Source organism: Hibiscus syriacus, unplaced genomic scaffold (assembly GCF_006381635.1).
Source record: "Hibiscus syriacus cultivar Baekdansim isolate YM2019G1 unplaced genomic scaffold, ASM638163v2 tig00110461_pilon, whole genome shotgun sequence".
Taxonomy (NCBI): domain Eukaryota; kingdom Viridiplantae; phylum Streptophyta; class Magnoliopsida; order Malvales; family Malvaceae; genus Hibiscus; species Hibiscus syriacus.
This window is the reverse complement of record NW_024062746.1, coordinates 777,336-798,888: the sequence shown is the minus strand read 5'-3', so window position 1 is coordinate 798,888 and position 21,553 is coordinate 777,336. Positions and strand designations below refer to the sequence as shown.

The following is a 21,553-nucleotide window of genomic DNA, read 5'->3' as shown; positions in this document are numbered from 1 at the left end:
ATTATCGTCGCAGGCATCGATAGATTTTGTTTTTTTTATATTTGTATTTAGTTGTTTATTGGACTTTTTTATTGTAAATTTTTAATTATTTATCATTTAATACTTACTTTTTTGTTAATGTGGTTGGATTTGTTTTAATTTATTTTATTAAATTTGTTATACAGTTTTGTTAATGTATTTTTGTTAATTTTGTTCATTACCATTAATATCATTTTTGTTATTTGGTTATCATTTACCATTTACATTTACCATTTAATACTTTTTGTAAGTTTGTTGTATTTAAAATTATGTTCAAATACCAAATTGTTATTAGTTTTATAAAATTTAATAATTGTGTTCTCAAACTTTCTTCAATTTGTCACTTATTATATATTTTATTATAATCACATATAACGCCAACGTTCAATCTCGTGTTCTTGTATCATTTTTTTTTACTTTCATCACGGTTATCGAATGACATTAACTTTAAGTAAATGCAAATTAAAGTACAAGAATTATTATTTGATAAACAACTACATCATGTCCTCATCAATTGTTACTTGATGACAACAGAAGTGGACATGTTTTTCTAGTGTGTCCTAGGTTTCTACAATGCCCATATCTTCTGTCTTGTCTAGATCTTTCTCGAATATCCATATTGCAATTAATTCGATTGGATTTTGGACGACCACGCTCCCTCAATAAACTCGGATTTGGTACAATCGGAAGCCAATCCTGAACCTCATCAGGGTCTTTGTCATTACCTATGGGGGGAACTCAAATTCGTATACCTTATAAACTTCATATAGTAGGTATACATGATCCACAAAACGGTTATAGTCTTGATGTGTATGCAAGTAAGTTGCTATCACATGAGAGAATGGATACTTTAGAGCTTGAAAAAACCCGCAGTTGCACGTACTGTCCCGTAGATTTACTCTTAACGACACAACTTCAATCCCTTGAAGAGGTCGCGGCAACTCTGTGACACGAAACATTTCATGCCTTCTAGAGAAGTCAGATATAAACATTCCATTTGATGCATCAATTTTTTTCTGTAGATCTGCAACTAATCTAGGGTGATAGACATGACCGCCTTGCATCCAGGTTTGAGCTTGTCCCCTGAGCTTTGCAAAAAGTATCCCAAACAAAAATATGTAGTTTTTACCAAAGCCGCTACAGGTAAGTGACGTGTAGCGGTAAGTGACGTGCACCCTTTAAGGTTGAATTGATTTCCTTAGCCAAGTTGGTCGTCATGTGTCCATATCAATATCCACTATCATATGCGTTCGTCCACATTTCTTTTTCGATGAGGCTGATGTAATCGTATCCTTCCTTGTTCTTCGCCCGCAAATCCTGAAGCATTAATTCAAACATTCGAGAAAGTAGTTCGTAACCTAATCAAAAAATGTATAACTTACTAACTTGCTTTATTTGCAAAAATAAAATGATCGAAAGAAAACAAACTACATCAGTTTCATTTACCCATGCGCACAATTAATTGACGCTCATCATTCTTCTTATACCTTCCATGGTAGTTCGCAGCAATGTGTCGGGGACAATACCTATGTTGGACAAAGGGTGGTTGCCACATTGGACCGAAAGACTCCATTGCTGCTTTGATCCCAGCTCTGCGATCTGAAATGACACATATTTTTTCCCTCGTGATAACATGTGCATGTAAGTTTCGGAGGAAAAAAAGCCCAAGAATCTGTATCTTCTCCTTCAACAAGAGCAAAAGCAAATGGAAGAATGTTGCGATTGACATCTTGGACAACTGTCAATAATAAAACTTACGTAGAACTCGATCATTATGGTATGCAAATGAGGTTTCGAAGTCCACAATTATCCCAGGATTCAACGTTCTCACTAGCCTAAACCAACCTAGAAGTTCGTTGTAAGATGCATCTCATTCGCCATGAAGTTTGACAATGACATTTTATTTTGCCAACCAAGTTTTTTTATAAGAGACAGTGTACCCATACTGCGATTGTATAGTTGAAATCAACACTGCAAAAGCTATATGAGAGCTTGCTTTTACCATGGGCATGATGGCTTGGCATATCACTTCAGAGTCCAAGTTGGGATGATCTTGGTTGACCCCTCCAGCATAACATGTGTGAGGACCGTTGTATATTGTTAGTTCCCATATGTTGTTTTTCCTTTTCCTCTTCCTCTTCGATACGCGAACCATCCAATTGCATCCGTTTTCGTGTCGGGCACAGTAACATACATATTTTTCGGTCGTGAAGCAGTCGACTCTGGGCTGAACAGAATTACAGATATTGTAATTTTTGATAGCCATCATCGCTTCTTCTTTGCTTGAAAACTCCATGCCTAAAGATAACTCACCATTATTTATTGATGAGTAATATCCATAGTCACCGAGATGAGGCATATCCGCAAATTCTGGCCCGTACATTACACCATAATCAACTTCATACATGTGTGCAGGAGGGGCAGTTTGTGCCACATTTCCTGGAACTTCATCTACATCATCATCATCGGAGTTGAATTGCGATGATTCTGGGTGAATGAATAGTTCAGTCTCAGCACCATCCGTACTAGTCTCACGAAGCGGTTCTTCTGTTGGAGATGATGGTTCCTCCATGCTCTCCACATTTAGGTCGAAGAACCTACTACTTGCACGCCTTCCCCTTGAATTGGAAGGCATATCGACATTGAGATCGAAAAAGATCGTAGTCGAATGCCTCCCCCTGGAGCTTGAAGCCATCGTGTCAAATGGATAGTGCACAGATTGTTGCGTCGATGACATCTCCATATTAAGGTCAAAGGGATTTTCAGATGAATGTCTTCCCCTTGAATTGCACGCGATGTTGCCATACAGATTGTTCGTTGACCCACCTCGGTACATATTGTAAGGAGTTGCGGATGAATGTCTCCCCATTATGGCATTAAAATCATTACACATTACTGTCGTCGGGCTGTCAACTTGATCAACTTGTTCAGCCAGCCCATAGTGGGAGCTTAATGACTGATCCTGAGCAGCACGCACTTGAACAAATTTTTCATACATCTTAATATCGGCGTCTGAATAATTACTTTGAGATTCAACCATCACTTCAACATCATTATTGTTCGAAGTTCAAACGTTGTATAAGTTAATGGCAACAATGATGTTGAAAATCTGTACTGTAACGACGACATTCTTTTACTACTTCCAACATGAATCCTCCTCGAAATCTTTGTTATCAGCTTCTCAAGAGTTTTATTCATCTTAAATGATATTTTAACACGCTAATTTGATACGAAAACAACGCCAGTTTCATCTTCTCGAATTTCACCATCATAATAAACAATAGCTGAAAGTCACGTCATTCTTTGAGTTTAAAAGTGCGACAATATTATATCTGAAAAAAATAACTGAAACAAACCTGATTAAATGAATAATATATAAATGAAAATATAACACAATAAATTTTTTACACATAAACGTAAATAATTTAAATAATATAATTTTATTTTATTACCTGCACCGCAAAACTATTTCGACGTATGCTCCCACTTTCTAATTTTACAAACACAAAAATTAATTAAAAACAATTAGTATAATATTTTTTTCAAATAATCATAATAAATAATAAGTATAAAAAAATTATAACAAAATTACCTTATAATGAAAAATCGCACGAACTTCTAAATTAAATATGAGAAGATTGCCGGAATTATTGACTCATTGAGGGAATTGTTTTAATCTATAAGTTGAGAGGGGAGATGTGAAGAGTTTACCAGAGGAGAAGGGTATTTATAGCCGAGAAAAGTTGTTATAATTATACAAGACGTGGTACCTGCACCGCGCCTTATATAATTGTATCAGTTAAAACTAAGGAATGACCCATTCCCCGTGCTATATATAATTGAATTAAAGATCAGACGTGACCCCTACCCTGCGCTATTACCCTACGTGGTGTAAGGCGCGTCCCAGGGGCCTCGCTTTACACACGTGGCACCAGATCAATGTAAATCGCGCTGTAGGAGACGCGCCTAGATAAAAAAAAATCTGAAGGATGTTTGACAATAAAAATTAAATGAAAAATGTGATATATTACGAAAAACGCCTTTCCAGGTTTCCCGCCTCATCAAACAGTCCTCACATGTCAAATCTCTTCTTTTTACCCCATTTATCTAGAATTTTCCTTAATCTCCTCAAACGTGGATTCAGCACAGAGAGTTTGATAGAGATAAATGGGAGAGTTTGAGAGTTATTTGTCTTGCTCTAGTCTCTTGTGTCATGAAACCGATGAAGAAGCTGAAACAGAACCACAAGACGACGATGAAAGTCCTTACTCGAATGATAAGGACGATGAATATATTGAGAGTTTGTTTCAAACAGAAACTTCTACTAGTTCTACTGATTATCCGAATACCGATCGAGACAACTGGCTGCAACGTGCTCGCTCGAATGCCATCGAATGGATCTTCAACGTTTGTATCTTCCTATTTCTTCTTGATCTATTCTCTTGTTTCTTTTTTATGAAAAGTTTTTTTTACTTCATACAGACAAGAACACTCTTTGGGTTTCAAATCGATACGTCATATCTGTCTGGAACATACTTCGATCGATTTCTATGGAAGAAATCCATTGATGTAATTTTTCATATTTTATTGTTCCAGTAATTGTCTGGTGAAATATTTATTGCTTTTTGTTAGTAACAATGTATTCTTTGTGTTGCTTAGGATGGAAAATTGTGGGCTATCCGATTATTGTCGGTGGCATGTTTATCGATAGCAGCAAAGATGGAAGAGTGCAGAGTACCCGTTTTATCAGAATTTCCCACACAAGAATACCAGTTTGAAAATAGAACGATTCAAAGAATGGAGTTATTGGTACTTCTTTGGAATGGAAACTGAGTTCTGTAACGCCTCTTGCTTATTTATCTTACTTCATCCATAAATTTCATGGTGAATCTACCAGACCCAAAGAATTAGTCTCAAAAGCACTGCAGCACATTGTGGTTATAATAAAAGGTAATTCGAAAATCTAGCTCTGTATGTCATTTGGAACTCATCTTTGTATTCTTATGATTAAGGATTTTGATCTTTCCGATCCAAAAATCAACTCAGTCGAGCATCGATCATCGATTATCGCTGCAGCGGCTGTTTTGGCCGCTTCCTGTGATGAAAGATTAACAAGAAAAACAATGGAGCTCAAGACGGATTTCATTTCATTCTGGGGATCTACAGAAACTGTGAGCTATTTTCGTGTTATATTTTTCTCATTATTTGTTGATTAACTTGGAACTCTGAATGTTGTATTGGATATTTGATGCAGGAACATGTATTTTTCTGCTATAATATGATGCAGGAAATAGAGATAAGGAAACCCAAGACACCAAAATCTGTAATTTCCTATAATTTTTCTTCACTATGTGATGCTACTGAGAATTCTTCCACTGGCACCAAGCGAAAACTTACATTCAAAGAGTCTGATCAATGAAATTCTGTCGGCCATCTTTTTTATCGATGATAAGATTTTTTTTGTTGATTGCATTGTTTTGGTTGAAGAAGAGAAAGAAAAATTGATCCTTGGAAATAGATTTTGCTTATAGATTCTACACCAACTTTCAAGATATATATATATAACCAATATGAAAACTACACACATGTGAATCCTGATAGTTTGTCCCCATGATAGATGTAAGACCTGAAGTTACAAAAGTTATGTTCTAGGGTGAATTTGGGATATAGTTATGTTGTGCGGACAATTTAATTTAAAATAATTTTAACTTTAAATAACATCTTATTCAATTTAAAAATGTGTATATTTTATAATTTTTTTATTATAGTTAAAATAATTACATTACAATTAATTTAAGATTTAAAATCGAAAAAATTATAAAATTTATTAGAATTGAAAATATTGAAAATATAATAATTTTTTATTTTAATTTAAAATATTATATTAACAAACTTAAAAAATAGATTTAAAAAAATCATCACGATCGTTTTATATTAACATGACTCAGAGAACTGAAAGAGGCCATTTTAATTTGGCAGCAAATGGTAAAATGGGTGTCAAAAACTGTCATCGTAGATCATTGTATAGTCTCCGGTGATTACTCTATATGTCCGCGAATACTCTATATGATTGTTTCAACTTTCAACTCATATTGATGTTCAGTTTCTTCGCTCTTCTGCTTTCTCTTTTAGCCATCATTCTCAATGTATTCGAATGTTGTGGACTATTTGATTTTTTTAATCTTTTATACATTTGAAAGGTGTTTAAGAAAATGTAACACGTTTAAATAGTTGTCGACTACTATGGTTAGAAGCATTTCAATAAGACGTGTCGTTTTCTCTCACATTAAGTGCATTATACATCTTTTCCTTCTATAAAGCGTCGGGCTGAGCAATCGTCCTTTTAGTTCGCTGTTTTTGTCGCTTTGGATTTCAAGAGTTGTTAATTTCACCACAACACTTTTTATTGCTATCAATTGTAACATTTTTTTCATATCATAGATGGTTTATCCTTCATTCACTTGGACTGAGAGCCATACAATTAGAAAGCATCTTATTTTAAGATAATTCTGTTTATTGTATAAATATTTTTAATTTAAAACATTCTTGTAATGCATTTAACATTCATCTAAGAACGAAAAAAGTTTTAAAAGTATATTTTTTGTACATGTAGAATCTATAAAAAAAATAAAATTAACAATATATATATGTATAATTAGTAAATAATTTGAGATATATAAAAATTATAATTCTCAACACCTTTTAAAAAAAAGTTTATGAAAAATATTTTTAAAACTATTTGAGAATATTCTGAGTTTAAAAAAATACATTATTTAAAAAGAACAAATTAATACAACATTTTATAACAGTGTCATGGTTGAAATGATAATATATGTCCAAAATAATTATATGTATAATAATTTAGATACTGACACAAAAAATGATTAATGTATTTAATTATTAAGAAAAAGTATAATTTAGTGACTTGGCGTTTGAATTAAGCCTTTTAAAAAACACATGTAACTCACCAGTCACGAGGGTTGATTTTGATCAGTCTCAATCAAATCAAACGGTCAAGAAACACCGGCAGTTCCAAGAACGGTCACACCTGATAGTCACCCACTTGAAAATGTTTTTGCATTTTCATTTTCGTCTCCACCACTAATAAACCTTTCGTCTTTCGATTCGATTAGATTTCACCATTTTTTATTCTTCTCAATTTCTCAGATCTTTCCCGGTCTTTGTGCAAGCATGAGTAAGGGACCAGGACTCTTCGTCGATATCGGCAAGAAAGCCAAAGGTAATCGAATCCTCCATTTCCTTCCTTCTCCACCGTGCGATCTTTTCGATATTTTGATTACCTGTTTTCATTTCTCTCTGTTTTAAATGGTCAGATCTGTTGACCAAAGATTATACTTCGGATCAGAAGTTCACTGTTTCTACTTACACTGGCGCTGGAGTGGTACGCCAAACTCATCTCTTTCACACCTTGAATTTTGATTAATGTTTAAGTAGTAGCAAGGGTTGATAGCTTATTCTTAGATGACGATTTGCTAGGACTTGATACACAGAGGGATCTATGTTGCTGTAAAACTAGCGCTTTCGTATTTTTTTTTTTTTTGCAATTTTATGTATGTTTAATCCAATTGTTATATTTCAGACTATATTCATGTAAATTGTGCATTTGTGTAGAAAAGTTCTAACCAATAATTCAATGTAGATAGTACATTTGTAATGAATATTCTTGTTCTTTATCCTTTTTCATGTAAAAGAAATCTATCTTAGGGTGATTTCCCTGATTTACTCATGAATCAGCTTTATCTTTGAACTCAGAACATCATGATTATAATTTTTACTTTCTAATTTATTTACATTTAAACTTGTTCCAAAGTATTGTTGGATGAAGCTGTGTCTAACTTCAGATGAGATTGATTTCGTCTGAATAGGCGTGCCCTGTTATGCTTGTTTTAATTCAAACTGAATGCAATAGATAACCTAACAAAAGTTTTAGTTTCTACTTTTTTTCAATTTATTGTTTGGTGGTTTGTATTTTGATTTGTGTGCTGTGGTTAGTGAATCTTCATGTAGTTTTTAAGCTAGATCCTACAATTAAACTTCCCACAGGTCTTCATTGTTCTAATTTATTCTACTTTATGTCCTCTTATATTCAGGGTCTTACATCAACTGCTCTAAAGAAAGGAGGTCTTTCAACTGGGGATATTGCTGCATTATACAAGTACAAAAACACTCAATTTGATGTTAAAGTCGATACTGACTCTAATGTGGGTTCTTTTGGTTTTTACTTCCTTTCTTTTGAAAGTATTAAATAACATGTAGCCTAATCCGGCGGAGTTTCTTACATTCTTACATTATTTGTCCAGATCTCGACAACACTTACTTTCACTGAGATTCTTCCGTCCACCAAGACTATTGCGTCATTCAAAGTACCTGATTATAGCTCTGGCAAGGTATAAAGCTGCCCTTCTATGAAGAAATGATTTTCATCATGATGATTTTGATGTTTAGAGTTTCCAATTTTGCTATGTTGCAGTTGGAGGTTCAGTATTTCCATCATCATGCTACCTTTACAACAACAATTGGTTTGAACCAGACACCAGGTGTTGATGTCACTGCAACCATTGGGACACCCGCAATTGCTTTTGGAGCAGAGGCAGGCTATGATAACACCTCTGGCAAATTTACAAAGTACACTGCTGGTATTAGTGTGACAAAACCAGATTCGTGTGCTTCGATAATTCTGTAAGCTTTTGTACACTTCCATATTTACTCCACTAGATTTCAGAAGTGAATTTAATCGAGAATTGTCTAATCTTAGTCCCCGACTTTCAGGGGAGACAAGGGAGACAGTATTAAAGCATCATATGTGCATTATCTGGATCAGCAAAAGAAGAGTGCCGCTGTGGGTGAGATCAGCCGAAGGTTTTCCACAAATGATAACACATTTACTGTTGGAGGGGCATATGCTGTCGATCATCTCACACTGATTAAAGCTAAGCTCAACAATCATGGGAGGCTTGGAGCACTGCTGCAGCATGAAGTTGTATCGAAGTCATTGTTGACAATCTCTGGTGAGCTCGTCACAAAGGCCTTGGAAAAAAGTCCCCGATTCGGATTGGCAATTGCTCTTAAACCCTAATGAGATTTTTTTTGGCTATTCAATGATGCTTTTGGGATTTCATACTCCTGGGGTGGCAATAAATGGTTCACAGATGATTATTCATTTCTAGTGCTCAGTAGCTGTGAATGGATGATTGATGGTACTTTAGGCTGTCCATGATTCAATATTGTAAGTTTTGAGCTATTTTTACCATGGTTACATTAATGCCTCGTTTCGTTGAGGCGTTTTTCTTAATTGTTCGAAAAAAAGGATTTTTTTTTCGTTTGGTGTTTGAGTAACCACAAAAGTTTGTTTATTCCAGTCGCCTTATTTTAAGTTATGCGTGATGAAAAGGAGTAAGGCATGCAGGTTGAATGTATGGCGTGTCATATCATTTGAATGTAAGAAGATATAATTTTTTAAATTAATAATATTTTCTGAAGAACTAATTAAGTATATATAGATTTTATCTTATTCTTGATTATAATAAAATATTCAAACAATAAATCTGAAGTGCAAGAAATCTTGATTGGAAATGCCCTTTTCTCTAAAACATTACAAACCGTGCGATGTATAATGCAAAGGTAAAATCTATTCGAAGTAAAAACGAATGAATAAGGTTATATATCACACTAAAATTGTTTTATGCAACATTTGACTATTTGATTTGATCAGCTGGGTGGGGGCAACATTACAAAACCAAACGTCTTGCTTAATTTATTGGTAATAGATCTTAAAAATGGTTGTAGAAAATCTATGATTTGATTCTTTGCCCAAATAATAAAATAATTCACTGAAAATCAGGTGCAATAAGCCAATAGCTAAAAGCATATAGGTCTATTCTCAATGTTTAGGTTTTGGAACCAAATGGATCATCCTATTTTTGGTTAAACCTACCACTTTTTATATATAGTTGGTGCAATGATTTACTAGATTTTCTACCTTTTTTATTAACAATTCGTGCATATGTCAATTTTTAAATATTCACTGCACAACCTAAAAATGATGCTTATTATAATCAAATTTACTGATAAAAAAGAGTAAAATTTCCAAAAAGATGACAAACGGGCAGGTCGGGTGTGAATACCCCTCCCACATCCTCATACACACTTAATATTTTTTAATCCACCACCCGCCCACTACCTATGATGGGTAAAAAATTTCAAATCTACACCCGCCCACGTGGGTACATTCTCAAATCCATCCCCACACCCACTACCAAACTAGAGACGTACCCGATTAGACCCGCCTGATAGTTAGGGGTGTGCAAAAAAATCCGATCCGACCGATCCGTTGACTCGTTGATCCAATCCAAAAATTCGGATATCTGATCCGTTTTTCAATTTTCGGATAGTTCGGATTAGGTATCCGAAAATTATAAGTTATATCTTATAAAATATTGAGATTTATAAATTAGTCTATAAAATTATACATAAATTCATAATGGTCCAAAATTTAATGTATATTTAGTGGGCGGGAGGATGTAGGGCGGGCGGATACGGGGCGGTCAGATGCGGGGCGAGTAAAGTCTCAAACCCATCACCCGCCCACTATCCACTAAATTTATACCCATCACCGCCCCAATTAAATCGGGTACGGTGCATAATCCATGAAATTGTACCCGTTTGTCATCCCAGCTGAGAATGGTATGATTCCGAAACATTTTGATTTGAAGAAGAAGAGGGGAATTAAAAGCTAGCATTAATGAGTCATCACATGCAGCCATTAATATGCCTACCGGCATAAGAATTTCCCACCCCAATCCCAAAAACCCTACTCACCATCAAATTAAAATCGCACCCAAAACTACTACTCTGAAACCCAAAAAGAAAATAAAAGAAAATTCTTCAAAAAAATGAAGCCCTGGAGAACTTTAGGAGTTGTAGAAACCATTTATGAAGAAGAAGCTTATGATGATAACCATGACGATGATGATGATAACTCTCCTTCACTCGTCTCAACTCCTCCTTCACCACCCCATTCAAGAGTAGAAGCTTGGTATTATTTTCACTTCAAGTATGTTTTTATTTGAGTTATTGCATTTTGTCCTGAATTTTGATCTTATTTTATTTCTGGGTATTCTACATTGAAAGGTCATCCGCAATGGGGTGTAAAACTGACGTATTGATACATGTACAGGGAACTGTTTTTCATCTTCATAAGGTATGTTTTTTTTTTTAAAAAAAGGGGAATTTTCTAATATATTTATGTACTAGTTGATTGATTTGATCTGCATTGGTGACCTGAGTTTCATCGAAAATGTGTTTTTTCCTTCTTTGGGTTTAACGATTACTAGAAACCTTTTTATTTATTTGAAGAACATTTCACCATTTCCTATTTGAAGAATATAAACATTTTGAATTAAAACCAGATGTAAGGAAAATAGCAATATTCTTGTATCTCTAATGATTTATTTTTCCAGATTTTGTAACAATAAGAAATCTTCCATGAATGATGATGAAGTAAAAGCATAGTCATTTTCGTATTAATTCCAAACGTACAACGTTAAAGGGGTATACCATACAATTTAGTGTTTAATGTTACGTTACCAAACCCCAACAAATTTTATTTAAGCTACTGAACAAAATAAATAAATTGCGTTCGGGCAATTATATTATTAATGAATAATTTCCAGTTGACTTTTTTTTTTATTAATCCGGTTAACTGTTTTTGTTTTTCGTCATAGGATCCTCTGTCGTACAGGAGCACCTATTTAAGGCGGAAATTAACCCAACAATCTGAATTCACGTTATCCCCGCCGTTAAACATAACCGTCGAAACCTTCTCTCTCGTTGTCGATTTTTGTTACGGGGCTCATCTCCTCGTAACGCCGTTCAACGTCGCGTCCCTCCTGGTAGCAGCGGAACTCCTCGGGATGACGGAGACCAAAGGCGACGGCGACAGTAACTTGAAGCAGATGACCGAGAATTACTTCCATCGATTCATCGCCGTCAACGGAGAGTACGCGGCGATTGTTTTCAGGTCTTGCCTGACGTTGCTCCCGGAAGCGGAAACAACGTCGTTTCTCGTTAGTAGATGCGTAGAGGCTATGGATTTAGCGGAGGATGGGAACGGCTTGGACGGTTATTTTGACGATGTTATTTCTTTGCGCGCCGAGGATTTCAGAATCGTTACCGAGTCTATACACCAACGATTTGAGTACCACGATTTACTTTATAAAATCGTTGATTTCTATCTCGAGGTAAGGACACTACTACTGGTTTTAATTTGGTCAAATCAAAGTTTTTCCTTAAATAATAACATGATTAGTCTAATATTAATATATTAGTATTGATTTATACTAATATAGAAACTTGGATTAATTAATTTGATCTCATGAATTAGGTGATTATATATATATATATATATATATATATATATATATATATATATATATAAATTATATATATATAATAAATATATTTGAAAAATATTATATTTTCCCATTTAATTGTTTTATCATGTATATCAGTATTTATGAGAGTGCTTTCACAAATAGAGAAAAATTATGTATGAACTTCTTTAGTAGGTGCATTTAGAAACTTACGTGTAGTGTGTGGTCCATTTAATATTTAAGATTGTGTAGGTATGACCATCCTATTACTTTTAGTAATACTTAGATTTTGATTAATTTGAATATTCAATTTTCCCTATCAATTTTAAATTCAAAATTATAGATTTATTAGTATTGTATTAGGTATTTTGTACTTATCATATTGAAATTCAAGTTTTCTACTAAAATTATAATCTTTGTTGTTTAGTTTACCTGTTTTTAATAATTAAGTTTGTATATCAAATAAATATATCTGATTGCGCCTTAAAAGCTATGTGAATCATGGATCAAACAAATACTTATATGAAAAATTACTATCAAATGAGTCATTATTTTAAAAAATTATGGATCATTTGAACCCTTATTTGAAGAAAAAGAAGCATTATCAAATATTTGTTAAATTTTTCAACATTTAAGGATTTATTTGAGCATGATTTTTCAAACAATGACTTGTATGAATCAAATTTAGGACTCCTTGATTTTTTTGTTACAATTAGAAAAACCTATTTTGATACATATTAGTTCATATGGATTTGCAATGGTTAAAGTTGATTATAGTAATACTAAAATTTGTTTGAGCAGGAGCATAATGAGAAGACAAGCGAGGAACAGAAGACGCAGATATGTAATTCCATTGACTGCAACAAGCTCTCGCCTCAACTCCTCTTACATGCAGTGCAGAACCCTCGAATGCCTTTGCGTTTCGTTGTCCGAGCCATGTTGGTCGAACAACTCAATACTCGCCGCACCATTTTCTCAGCCGCCGATCACCATTTATCGCGTAGCCATCGCCCTAGAACAAGCAACAACGACGATGATGACAACATCACCCTCGGTGAAATCCTCGAACGCGATGCCACCAAGAGGGAAACGGCTCAACTGAAGGCAGCAATGGACGCCACGAGTTCTCGGATCCAAACCCTGGAAAAGCAGTTACTTTGCATGAAAAAGATATTGCAAGAATCTGATGAGAATGTTATTGAAGGAACCGGTGGTGGGTCTAGAGATGTGTTGGAATCGGGCCGGTCAGCTAGTTTCCATTACGATTCAGGGAATAAGATTGAAAGAGCATATCTTGGAGCTCCTTCCTCAGCCAGTTTCCGGTTCAGTGATGGTCCGAAAGAAAGGGCTCTGGGATCTTCCACCCCGGAGAATTCAGCCATTGCCAGTCCCAGAATCAAGAGAAATATAGGGCAGAGATTGATTAAAGGGATAAAAAGCGCATTGCGGGTATCAAATTCTGCAACAAAAAATGGCATTAATAACAAGAAAAGTTCAGAAAATGGTAAGGTTAAAGCTGAAGCAGAAAATGGAATAGTGCATTCCAGTTGAGGATGATCTATCCTTTGAACAGAAGAGAACTAACTAGGATATTGACTTCCATTTTTATAGTCTTAAAAGCAGCAGCATATTTCTCACCATACCATCAACCATATTCATATTGAGTAGTGGAATAGTCCATTTTATTTAAAGAATTAAAACATTCATCCTTAACCTCAACGTGAAAGATCTCAATAATAACATATTTATTACATCCTTTATTTTTAGATACAACTATTATTTTCGTAAGTTTTTCAAGATTTAACCATAATTTTTTAATTAAAAAAACCATTAATTTTTTTAGCTCAAAAGTTTCAAATTTTGAAATTGTCAAGGGTATCCCTAGATATAAAGTGAAGGCTACTCCCCCCCCGGCTCCCAAATGCCACTTTGTTTCCAATTTTGAAGGGTCACCTGTACCTCGTGAAGACTTTCACTGTTGTGTTTGGTATAGAGAAAGGACCAATTTTCATATAGTTTGGGTAAAGTTTACCAATGATAATTAAAGTATATTAAAAAATGATATTTTTAATCATTAAAATAAATATTAAAACTTTGATTTTGTTATAAAATAAAATTTGTGTTCGTTATTAAGAGAATAACATGACATATTAAATTAATGGGTAATATCATATTTGACGCTTCAATTATTATTATAATTTTATATTTATATTTTTTAATATTTTTAAGCAATATTAAAAAATTTAAGATTATTTTTTTAAAAAAATCATAATTTAATTTTAAAAATAAAAAAATATCTTAACATTATAATCTTAATTTTTTTTACAAAATATAAAATTTTAATGAAATCCTTCATATTTTCTTTTACTTATACTCTCACCCACACTCTAAACCTATAATAAAATTTAATGATCATATTTTTATAATCATAACAAATATATTTTTGTCTTATTTAAATTTTTTACGAAATCTGTGGTAATTTTAAAATACATATTCTGTAATCTTATAATTATATGTAAAAATTTAATATATCGAATCGAGTAATAATTTTGGATAATCAATCATAAATATATATTAACAAATTTAATATATCCTCCTAAGGCTAAAATAGTTATGTGGAATAGCGTATTAAAGCTGACAAATGTCATAATAAAATTGTGCATGTTGATCAACATGCTAAATCTTCTAAAAAATCTAATATAACTAGAAATTTATCAACAACGTTAACGATTTATTAATTAAAATTATTATAATTATCCTTTTCAAATATTATACAAATAATTGTTTTTGATAAATTATAAATCTAATCCTAATCTTACTTAGAGAGAAGAAGAGGAAATACTCTAGGGGAAGAAAGAGAGTGCTTTAAGTGGATCTAGTGCTTATAACCTAAAGGAAGTATGAGAGAATAAATATGAGTAGCTTAACCAACATGTCAAATATAAACAAATAAAATGACAATCCATATATATTGTTCTACGTATCAATATTATCCTTTCATTACGCTGAATATACATAATTAAAACAATCCAAATTAATTCTCAGGTTTTTTCCCCAACTTGTTAATAAATCACAATGACATTTCTGCTTGATTATTTCAACAAGTGAAATTATTTCAGAAAAGAGTAATAGCTTAGAAGTATGCAGGCAAAACCCTAAATCCTTAAACACTAAAATATAACAGAAAATCACTTCCAATTGCTTAGGGACTTGAGAAACTCATGGTTGTTGGTCTTCGAATGCTCAGCTACTGTGATTCAGCGAAAACGGTGGCAAGAATTTCAGCGACTCTTTTGTGGTGGCCGACAGGTCCTCGGGAAGCACGAGGTCAAGGTGGTTACAGATTGGATTCGAAACTGATACGTACAACATTTCGGCCGTGGAGATTTTATCACCGTCGATGGCGGTCGCTAAACATTTCGGAACTACCACCACCAAGTTCCTTCCTGGTGCGGAGTAGCCAACTTTCTTGTAATTCTTTCATTAATGTTGCTCCATCCTCTTCTTCTCACCTTTCCATAAAAATACAAGAATTATACAAATTACAAAAGATCAAATTCAATGTCAAACACAGTTATCATCTGAAATAATCTATTCAATTCAATAGCCAACGAACTAATTCAAGTACATGATAATCAATGATTAAATTTGTTGTTATTTTTGTGATGCTTTTTAATTAACTCAATTGTTACTTCCAGCACTGGTGCAAACCTTAGAATCAATCAAACAACTCTCAATCCGATTCCAGCTCTTGTTATCAAGTAGTTCTGCAACCAATGCGAGAAATCCATAGTTCTACGTTCCTTATCTGAAAACATATCACATGTAATTCTTACTTGTAATTTTCTCTTTCACGCGCACATATCACATTTGATCAAGTATATGCTATAGAATATATTTTCCTGGAAAGTTTAGAAAGGCTCCCTAATTTAAGGTTGAGAAATAATGAAAATAAACGTAATCTAAAATATTATATTTTTATAATATTTTCTATTGGTTCGTAACAATTTAATTTGTAAAAAATATTACGAAAATAAGTAATATTTAAGTTATATTTATTCATATCGTTTCCCGTTGCACAGCAGAATTCCACGTGAAAAGGATAAATAGATGTTAATAATTTATCCCTGCGTCGAGATTTTGGAGTCTGTACAATCATGACCGTGACCTGGGATTCTGGATCTCGTCCCGTCTGCATTGTCCACCTGTCCACCACTCTCTGTCTTCAAAATAAGAAATGTGAGAATTACACGAGGAATCAATATCCAATGTAATGAAATAAAACAAAGGGTAGAATATTTATTTGATTACCTAATTAATATTTTTTCATAATCATATTTTATATTATATTTTAATTTTATTTTAATCACTTATCATTAAAAATAATAATGATACTGATATATTATTAAAAGATAATGTACAGTCAGTTTTGACATAAAAAATATTATTTTAACATTACCGTTAATTTTTAACAATAGATGACAAAATCAAAATAAAAATGTAATATTAGTATGATTGCAAAAAAATTGATTGGGTGATCAAAACAAAAATTATATAATAGATAAGTTACCCAATAAATAAGAAAATAGAATCCAACCATTCCCATATCCCTTTCTCATTTTATAAGTCAGGAAATCGAAGTGTTTTTGGAATTTTAATCACGTCTTTGCCGTTAACTCCTCCTGTTTGGCTGTTTCAACTCACAACCATTGTTTTTTTTATTAAAAAAGTTATAATCAAGATGGTTGTACTCTATGTTGCACAGGGAAGGACGTTTCAAGTACCCGAAATGTCTTTGGCACGGGGACGGTACGGGGACGGCCGGGATACGTACCGGGGACGTCCTACGGTGACAGGGTACGGCCGAACGATGCGGGAGACGTTTTGGTGCTTGCTGGGGACGTTTCGGGGACGGCATGTGACTAGCACATGCGTCCCCGTGTGCACCTTGTCTTCTACTCTTTTCCACCACTACGAAAATCTTCGGCGGCCGTCATCCTGAACCCTCAAATTCAAAGAAAAGAAAGATAATAAGTACTAAAAAGACTAGGGAAAAAAAAGAACTGAAACTGAAACTGAAAAAGACGAGGGGAAAAAAGAATTGAAAATCTGAAATATGAAAGATCAAAACACTCAAGAAATATGAAAAAAGAGAGTGAGAGAGGTGGACAGATCATGAAGGCCACTCCTGCACTAGCTTCCAACACGATTACAAGACCGACTTTTCAATTATAAAAATTTCTTATCTTTAAGGGCGATAATTTCGAGGAATATTGTATTAATTTTTAATAAACTATATAAATGAACACTTATTTATTAATAATTTTAGGGTAAATTATATAAATAGTCCCTAAACTTTTAGGATACTTACATTTTGATCACTTAACTTTTGAAACTTGTAATACAATCATCGAACTTTTAGTTCGTTTTCAACAAGGACTTTAAAATTCTCAAATGTTAGTATTTTTAAATATATTTAAATTAGGGTGTTACACCAATTTTATAATTTTAAAAAGAGAAAATCGCCTCAGTGACCAAAAATACCTTATAATATACGATTTTAACCAATTTTTTTTGGATTTGCCAAAATGACCAATAAAATCGCAACGCGATATCAAAATCGCAACGCGATTTAGAAAATCGCAACGTTAAAAAGAAAATCGCAACGGTCAAAAGAAAATCGCAACGCGAGCTTCCAAGTTCGCAACGCGATTTAGAAGAAAATCGCAATGCGATTGATAGAATCGCAATGCGATTTATAGAATCGCAATGCGATTGAGAGAGTCGCAACGCGATTTAGAATAAAATCGCAATGCGACTGAGAGAATCGTAATGCGACTGAGAGAATCGCAATGCGACTGAGAGAATCGCAATGCGACTGAGAGAATCGCAATGCGATTTATAGAATCGCAACGCGATTTAGAAAATCGCAACGTTCGCAACGGTCAAAAGAATAGTTAAAAAAATTTTGTTTCTTAAGAATTTTCTCTAAAAAGATAGTATCCGCGCGGACGTGTCGAAGACACGTATTACCACGACCATTACCACGACCACGACTACGACCACGACCCGACCCGAGACGAGACGGCGGCGCGCGAGAGTCCCCCTTGTCCTCTTTCACTCAACAAGGAAGTGCAAAATACAAGCCTTAAATACCATTCCCAATAGTATTTCCAATACTATGTGGGATTGAGCATTACCAACACTTGTTCCAAATATCATTATTCTTCATAAGTTATCATCCATTACAATATGAATTAGTCGTGTTAATGAACCAATATACCTCATTAATATATGGTATTGTTGAACAAAAGAATGATGATGATGATCTTATTAAAGACCATCTAATACGAAAGAATCCAATGCATAACTGATACCTTATTGTGAAACTAATTCACATAGAGGTTGTACGTGAAAAAAAAATCTTTTACTTTTATAGTAAATATCTATCTCAATAATTTTAATATAAAAATATATTTTTTATTTAATAATAGAATTATTTCATGTATTTATCAAGTTATAATTTTAAATACTTATTAAAATGAATTAATTTATTATCGATAATTCATATTGTAATGGATGATAACTTATGAAGAATAATGATATTGGGAACAAGTGTTGGTAATGCTCAATCCCACATAGTATTGGAAACACTATTGGGAATTATATTTAAGGCTTGTATTTTGCACTTCCTTGTTGAGTGAAAGAGGACAAGGGGGATTCTCGCGCGCCGCCGCCGCCGCCGTCTCGTCTCGGGTCGGGTCGTGGTCGTGGTCGTGGTCGTGGTCGTGGTCGTGGTCGTGGTCGTGGTCGTGGTCGTGGTCGTGGTCGTGGTCGTGGTCGTGGTCGTGGTCGTGGTCGTGGTCGTGGTCGTGGTCGTGGTCGTGGTCATACGTGTCTTCGACACGTCCGCGCGGATACTATCTTTTTAGAGAAAATTCTTAAGAAACAAATTTTTTTTAACTATTCTTTTGACCGTTGCAATTTTCAACGTTGCGATTCTATAAATCGTATTGCGATTCTCTCAGTCGCATTGCGATTCTCTCAGTCGCATTGCGATTTTATTCTAAATCACGTTGCGACTCTCTCAATCGCATTGCGATTCTATAAATCGCATTGCGATTCTATCAATCGCATTGCGATTTTCTTCTAAATCGCGTTGCGAACTTGGAAGCTCGCGTTACGATTTTCTTTTGACCGTTGCGATTTTCTTTTTAACGTTGCGATTTTCTCAATCGCGTTGCAATTTTGATATCGCGTTGCGATTTTATTGGTCATTTTGGCAAATCCAAAAAAAGTTGGTTAAAATCGTATATTATAAGGTATTTTTGGTCACTGAGGCGATTTTCTCTTTTAAAAAATACTCAAATATTAGGATTTTAATTAGAGTTAAATTAGGATGTTAACCATGTTTGATTTGATTTTAATATTTTTCTAGACTGAATATTATGGTTTGAGTCGATTTGATATTTTAATATTATGATTTGATTATGGATTTTATTTTCTAGAGTTAATATTGTAGTTTAAATATTGAAATTTAACATTTTAATATTGTAGTTTGTTTATGATTTTTATTATTCTAAATTTAATATTGTGGTTTGAGTCTTAATATTTGACTTTATTTATAATTTTTTATATTTTTTATAATTTTAAAATTATTTTATATGTCATACCATTATCGTCCCCGTATTCTATAATTTTAAAAATTGCCATTTTTCGACCCGTATCCGTCCCCGTATCCGTATCAGTGCAACATAGGTTGTACTCAAGGCCCTACGGCCGGCGATTTCTTCTTCTTCTTCTTCCATTTTCGATGGTGGCCATTTGGTCCCGGTTGATAAGGTTAGCTTCGTGAAGTTTCCGTTGCTGGCGTCGTCGCTTTCTATGAGGTTGAGCAGAGGCAACAATGCCATGCTGAGCTTGCTTCAGGCGACGGAGGAATCGTCCATTCCGATTACGACTGATCTCGCTGCTGCTTTTTCTGGTACTATTTAAAAAAAATCATGGGTCATCATCTGTTTTAAGTTTATTTTTCTTGTTTGGTTCAGGATTTTTATTCCATTTCAAATAAAATTATTATTTTTCACAATTTATTTATTTATTTATTTATAAAAAGGGGCCAATCTTCTTCTCTATATATTAAAGAATTTTTATATTAGGAGTATATTTAAAAGAAATTTGGGTTTTCAAAGGTTATTTTCAGCTGAATTGTATTTTGCAGACTTACGAGCATTCTACAAATTGGTTATCGCCAAGTAAAATTGCTTGGCAATTTTGTGAAATGGAAGATATTCCAGATTGAAATGGAGGTTAGGAGAATAACCGCAACATCTCATCCGAAAGATTAATAATTTTTTTTCACAAACTCGATTCCATTGGACCCCTCCTATGGATCTTCTCAGTTTACTTTCACGCGACTCTGCTTAGTTTCATGGCTTAGGCCAACTTTCAATTAAAAATAAATATTTTTTTTTTCAAAAAGGGAAGTAATTGGTTATATAAACATTTTGATTATACATCTTAGCTTGGGCTCTTGTTTTTCTGATAACAGTACCGAATAAATCAACTGGATACATCTGAATCCTTAAGCTTCAGCCTTTTAGATTTGAATATTTATAATTTTACAGTATCTTTATATGCCGATCATTTTAGTAATTAAATCCTCATTTTTGGAAATACTGTTCTATAATATTCGTATGAACACTTTGGCCATTCCATGGAATTACTGGCAATGATGACAGCGCAAACTCATGAATTCTTTAGTATATGGTTTCTTTCCAATTGGATCCACTTAGGGTTTTCTGATTTCAAACGTCTAACTAGGTGAAAATCCCCACCAGATAGCTACAAACTGCAAGGCAACAAACATTGTACGACACAAAAGTTCGATTGGGAAACTTAATCGGCAAGAGTTACTTCAGCAAAAGGGTTGTGTCATATGGATTACGGGTCTTAGTGGCTCAGGTTCGTTTAGCTTTGGATAGTGAAACTCATGCTAATATTTTTATTTCCATTATCATATATATTGTTTTCTGTTTTGCCTGCGTATATAAGATGGTTGCTTTCTTATGACTAGCTTTAGCCTCTAGTAGTCATTTTTATGTGCTAAAACAACAAAAACTGAAAGATTGGTCTTTTAGTTG

At 33.8% G+C, this 21,553-nt stretch overlaps 2 protein-coding genes across 2 annotated transcripts; both read left to right on the top strand.

Moving 5' to 3' along the window:
* The first annotated feature begins 7,094 nt into the window (after positions 1–7,094).
* On the top strand, positions 7,095–9,277 carry LOC120126743 (mitochondrial outer membrane protein porin 2-like). The gene is made up of 6 exons (XM_039144844.1): positions 7,095–7,258; positions 7,353–7,420; positions 8,130–8,240; positions 8,340–8,426; positions 8,510–8,718; positions 8,809–9,277. Exons 1-6 carry the CDS (start codon positions 7,210–7,212, stop codon positions 9,113–9,115), a joined length of 831 nt encoding a protein of 276 aa, XP_039000775.1. The 5' UTR covers positions 7,095–7,209; the 3' UTR covers positions 9,116–9,277.
* Positions 9,278–10,916: 1,639 nt separating this feature from the next.
* LOC120126742 (BTB/POZ domain-containing protein At3g49900-like) lies at positions 10,917–13,961 on the top strand. The gene is made up of 4 exons (XM_039144843.1): positions 10,917–11,074; positions 11,170–11,239; positions 11,763–12,278; positions 13,212–13,961. The coding sequence occupies exons 1-4, from the start codon at positions 10,932–10,934 to the stop codon at positions 13,959–13,961; spliced, it is 1,479 nt and encodes a 492-aa protein (XP_039000774.1). The 5' UTR covers positions 10,917–10,931.
* Positions 13,962–21,553: the final 7,592 nt, after the last annotated feature.

Excerpts from the sequence above, each read along its gene's own strand:
- LOC120126743 (XM_039144844.1), top strand. The coding sequence starts at position 7,210 with ATGAGTAAGGGACCAGGACTCTTCGTCGATATCGGCAAGAAAGCCAAA. Across the intron at positions 8,427-8,509 it reads CTGATTATAGCTCTGGCAAG|TTGGAGGTTCAGTATTTCCA; the intron begins GTATAAAGCTGC and ends GCTATGTTGCAG. Across the intron at positions 8,719-8,808 it reads TCGTGTGCTTCGATAATTCT|GGGAGACAAGGGAGACAGTA; the intron begins GTAAGCTTTTGT and ends CCCGACTTTCAG.
- LOC120126742 (XM_039144843.1), top strand. The coding sequence starts at position 10,932 with ATGAAGCCCTGGAGAACTTTAGGAGTTGTAGAAACCATTTATGAAGAA. Across the intron at positions 11,240-11,762 it reads CTGTTTTTCATCTTCATAAG|GATCCTCTGTCGTACAGGAG; the intron begins GTATGTTTTTTT and ends TTTTCGTCATAG. Across the intron at positions 12,279-13,211 it reads TCGTTGATTTCTATCTCGAG|GAGCATAATGAGAAGACAAG; the intron begins GTAAGGACACTA and ends TTGTTTGAGCAG.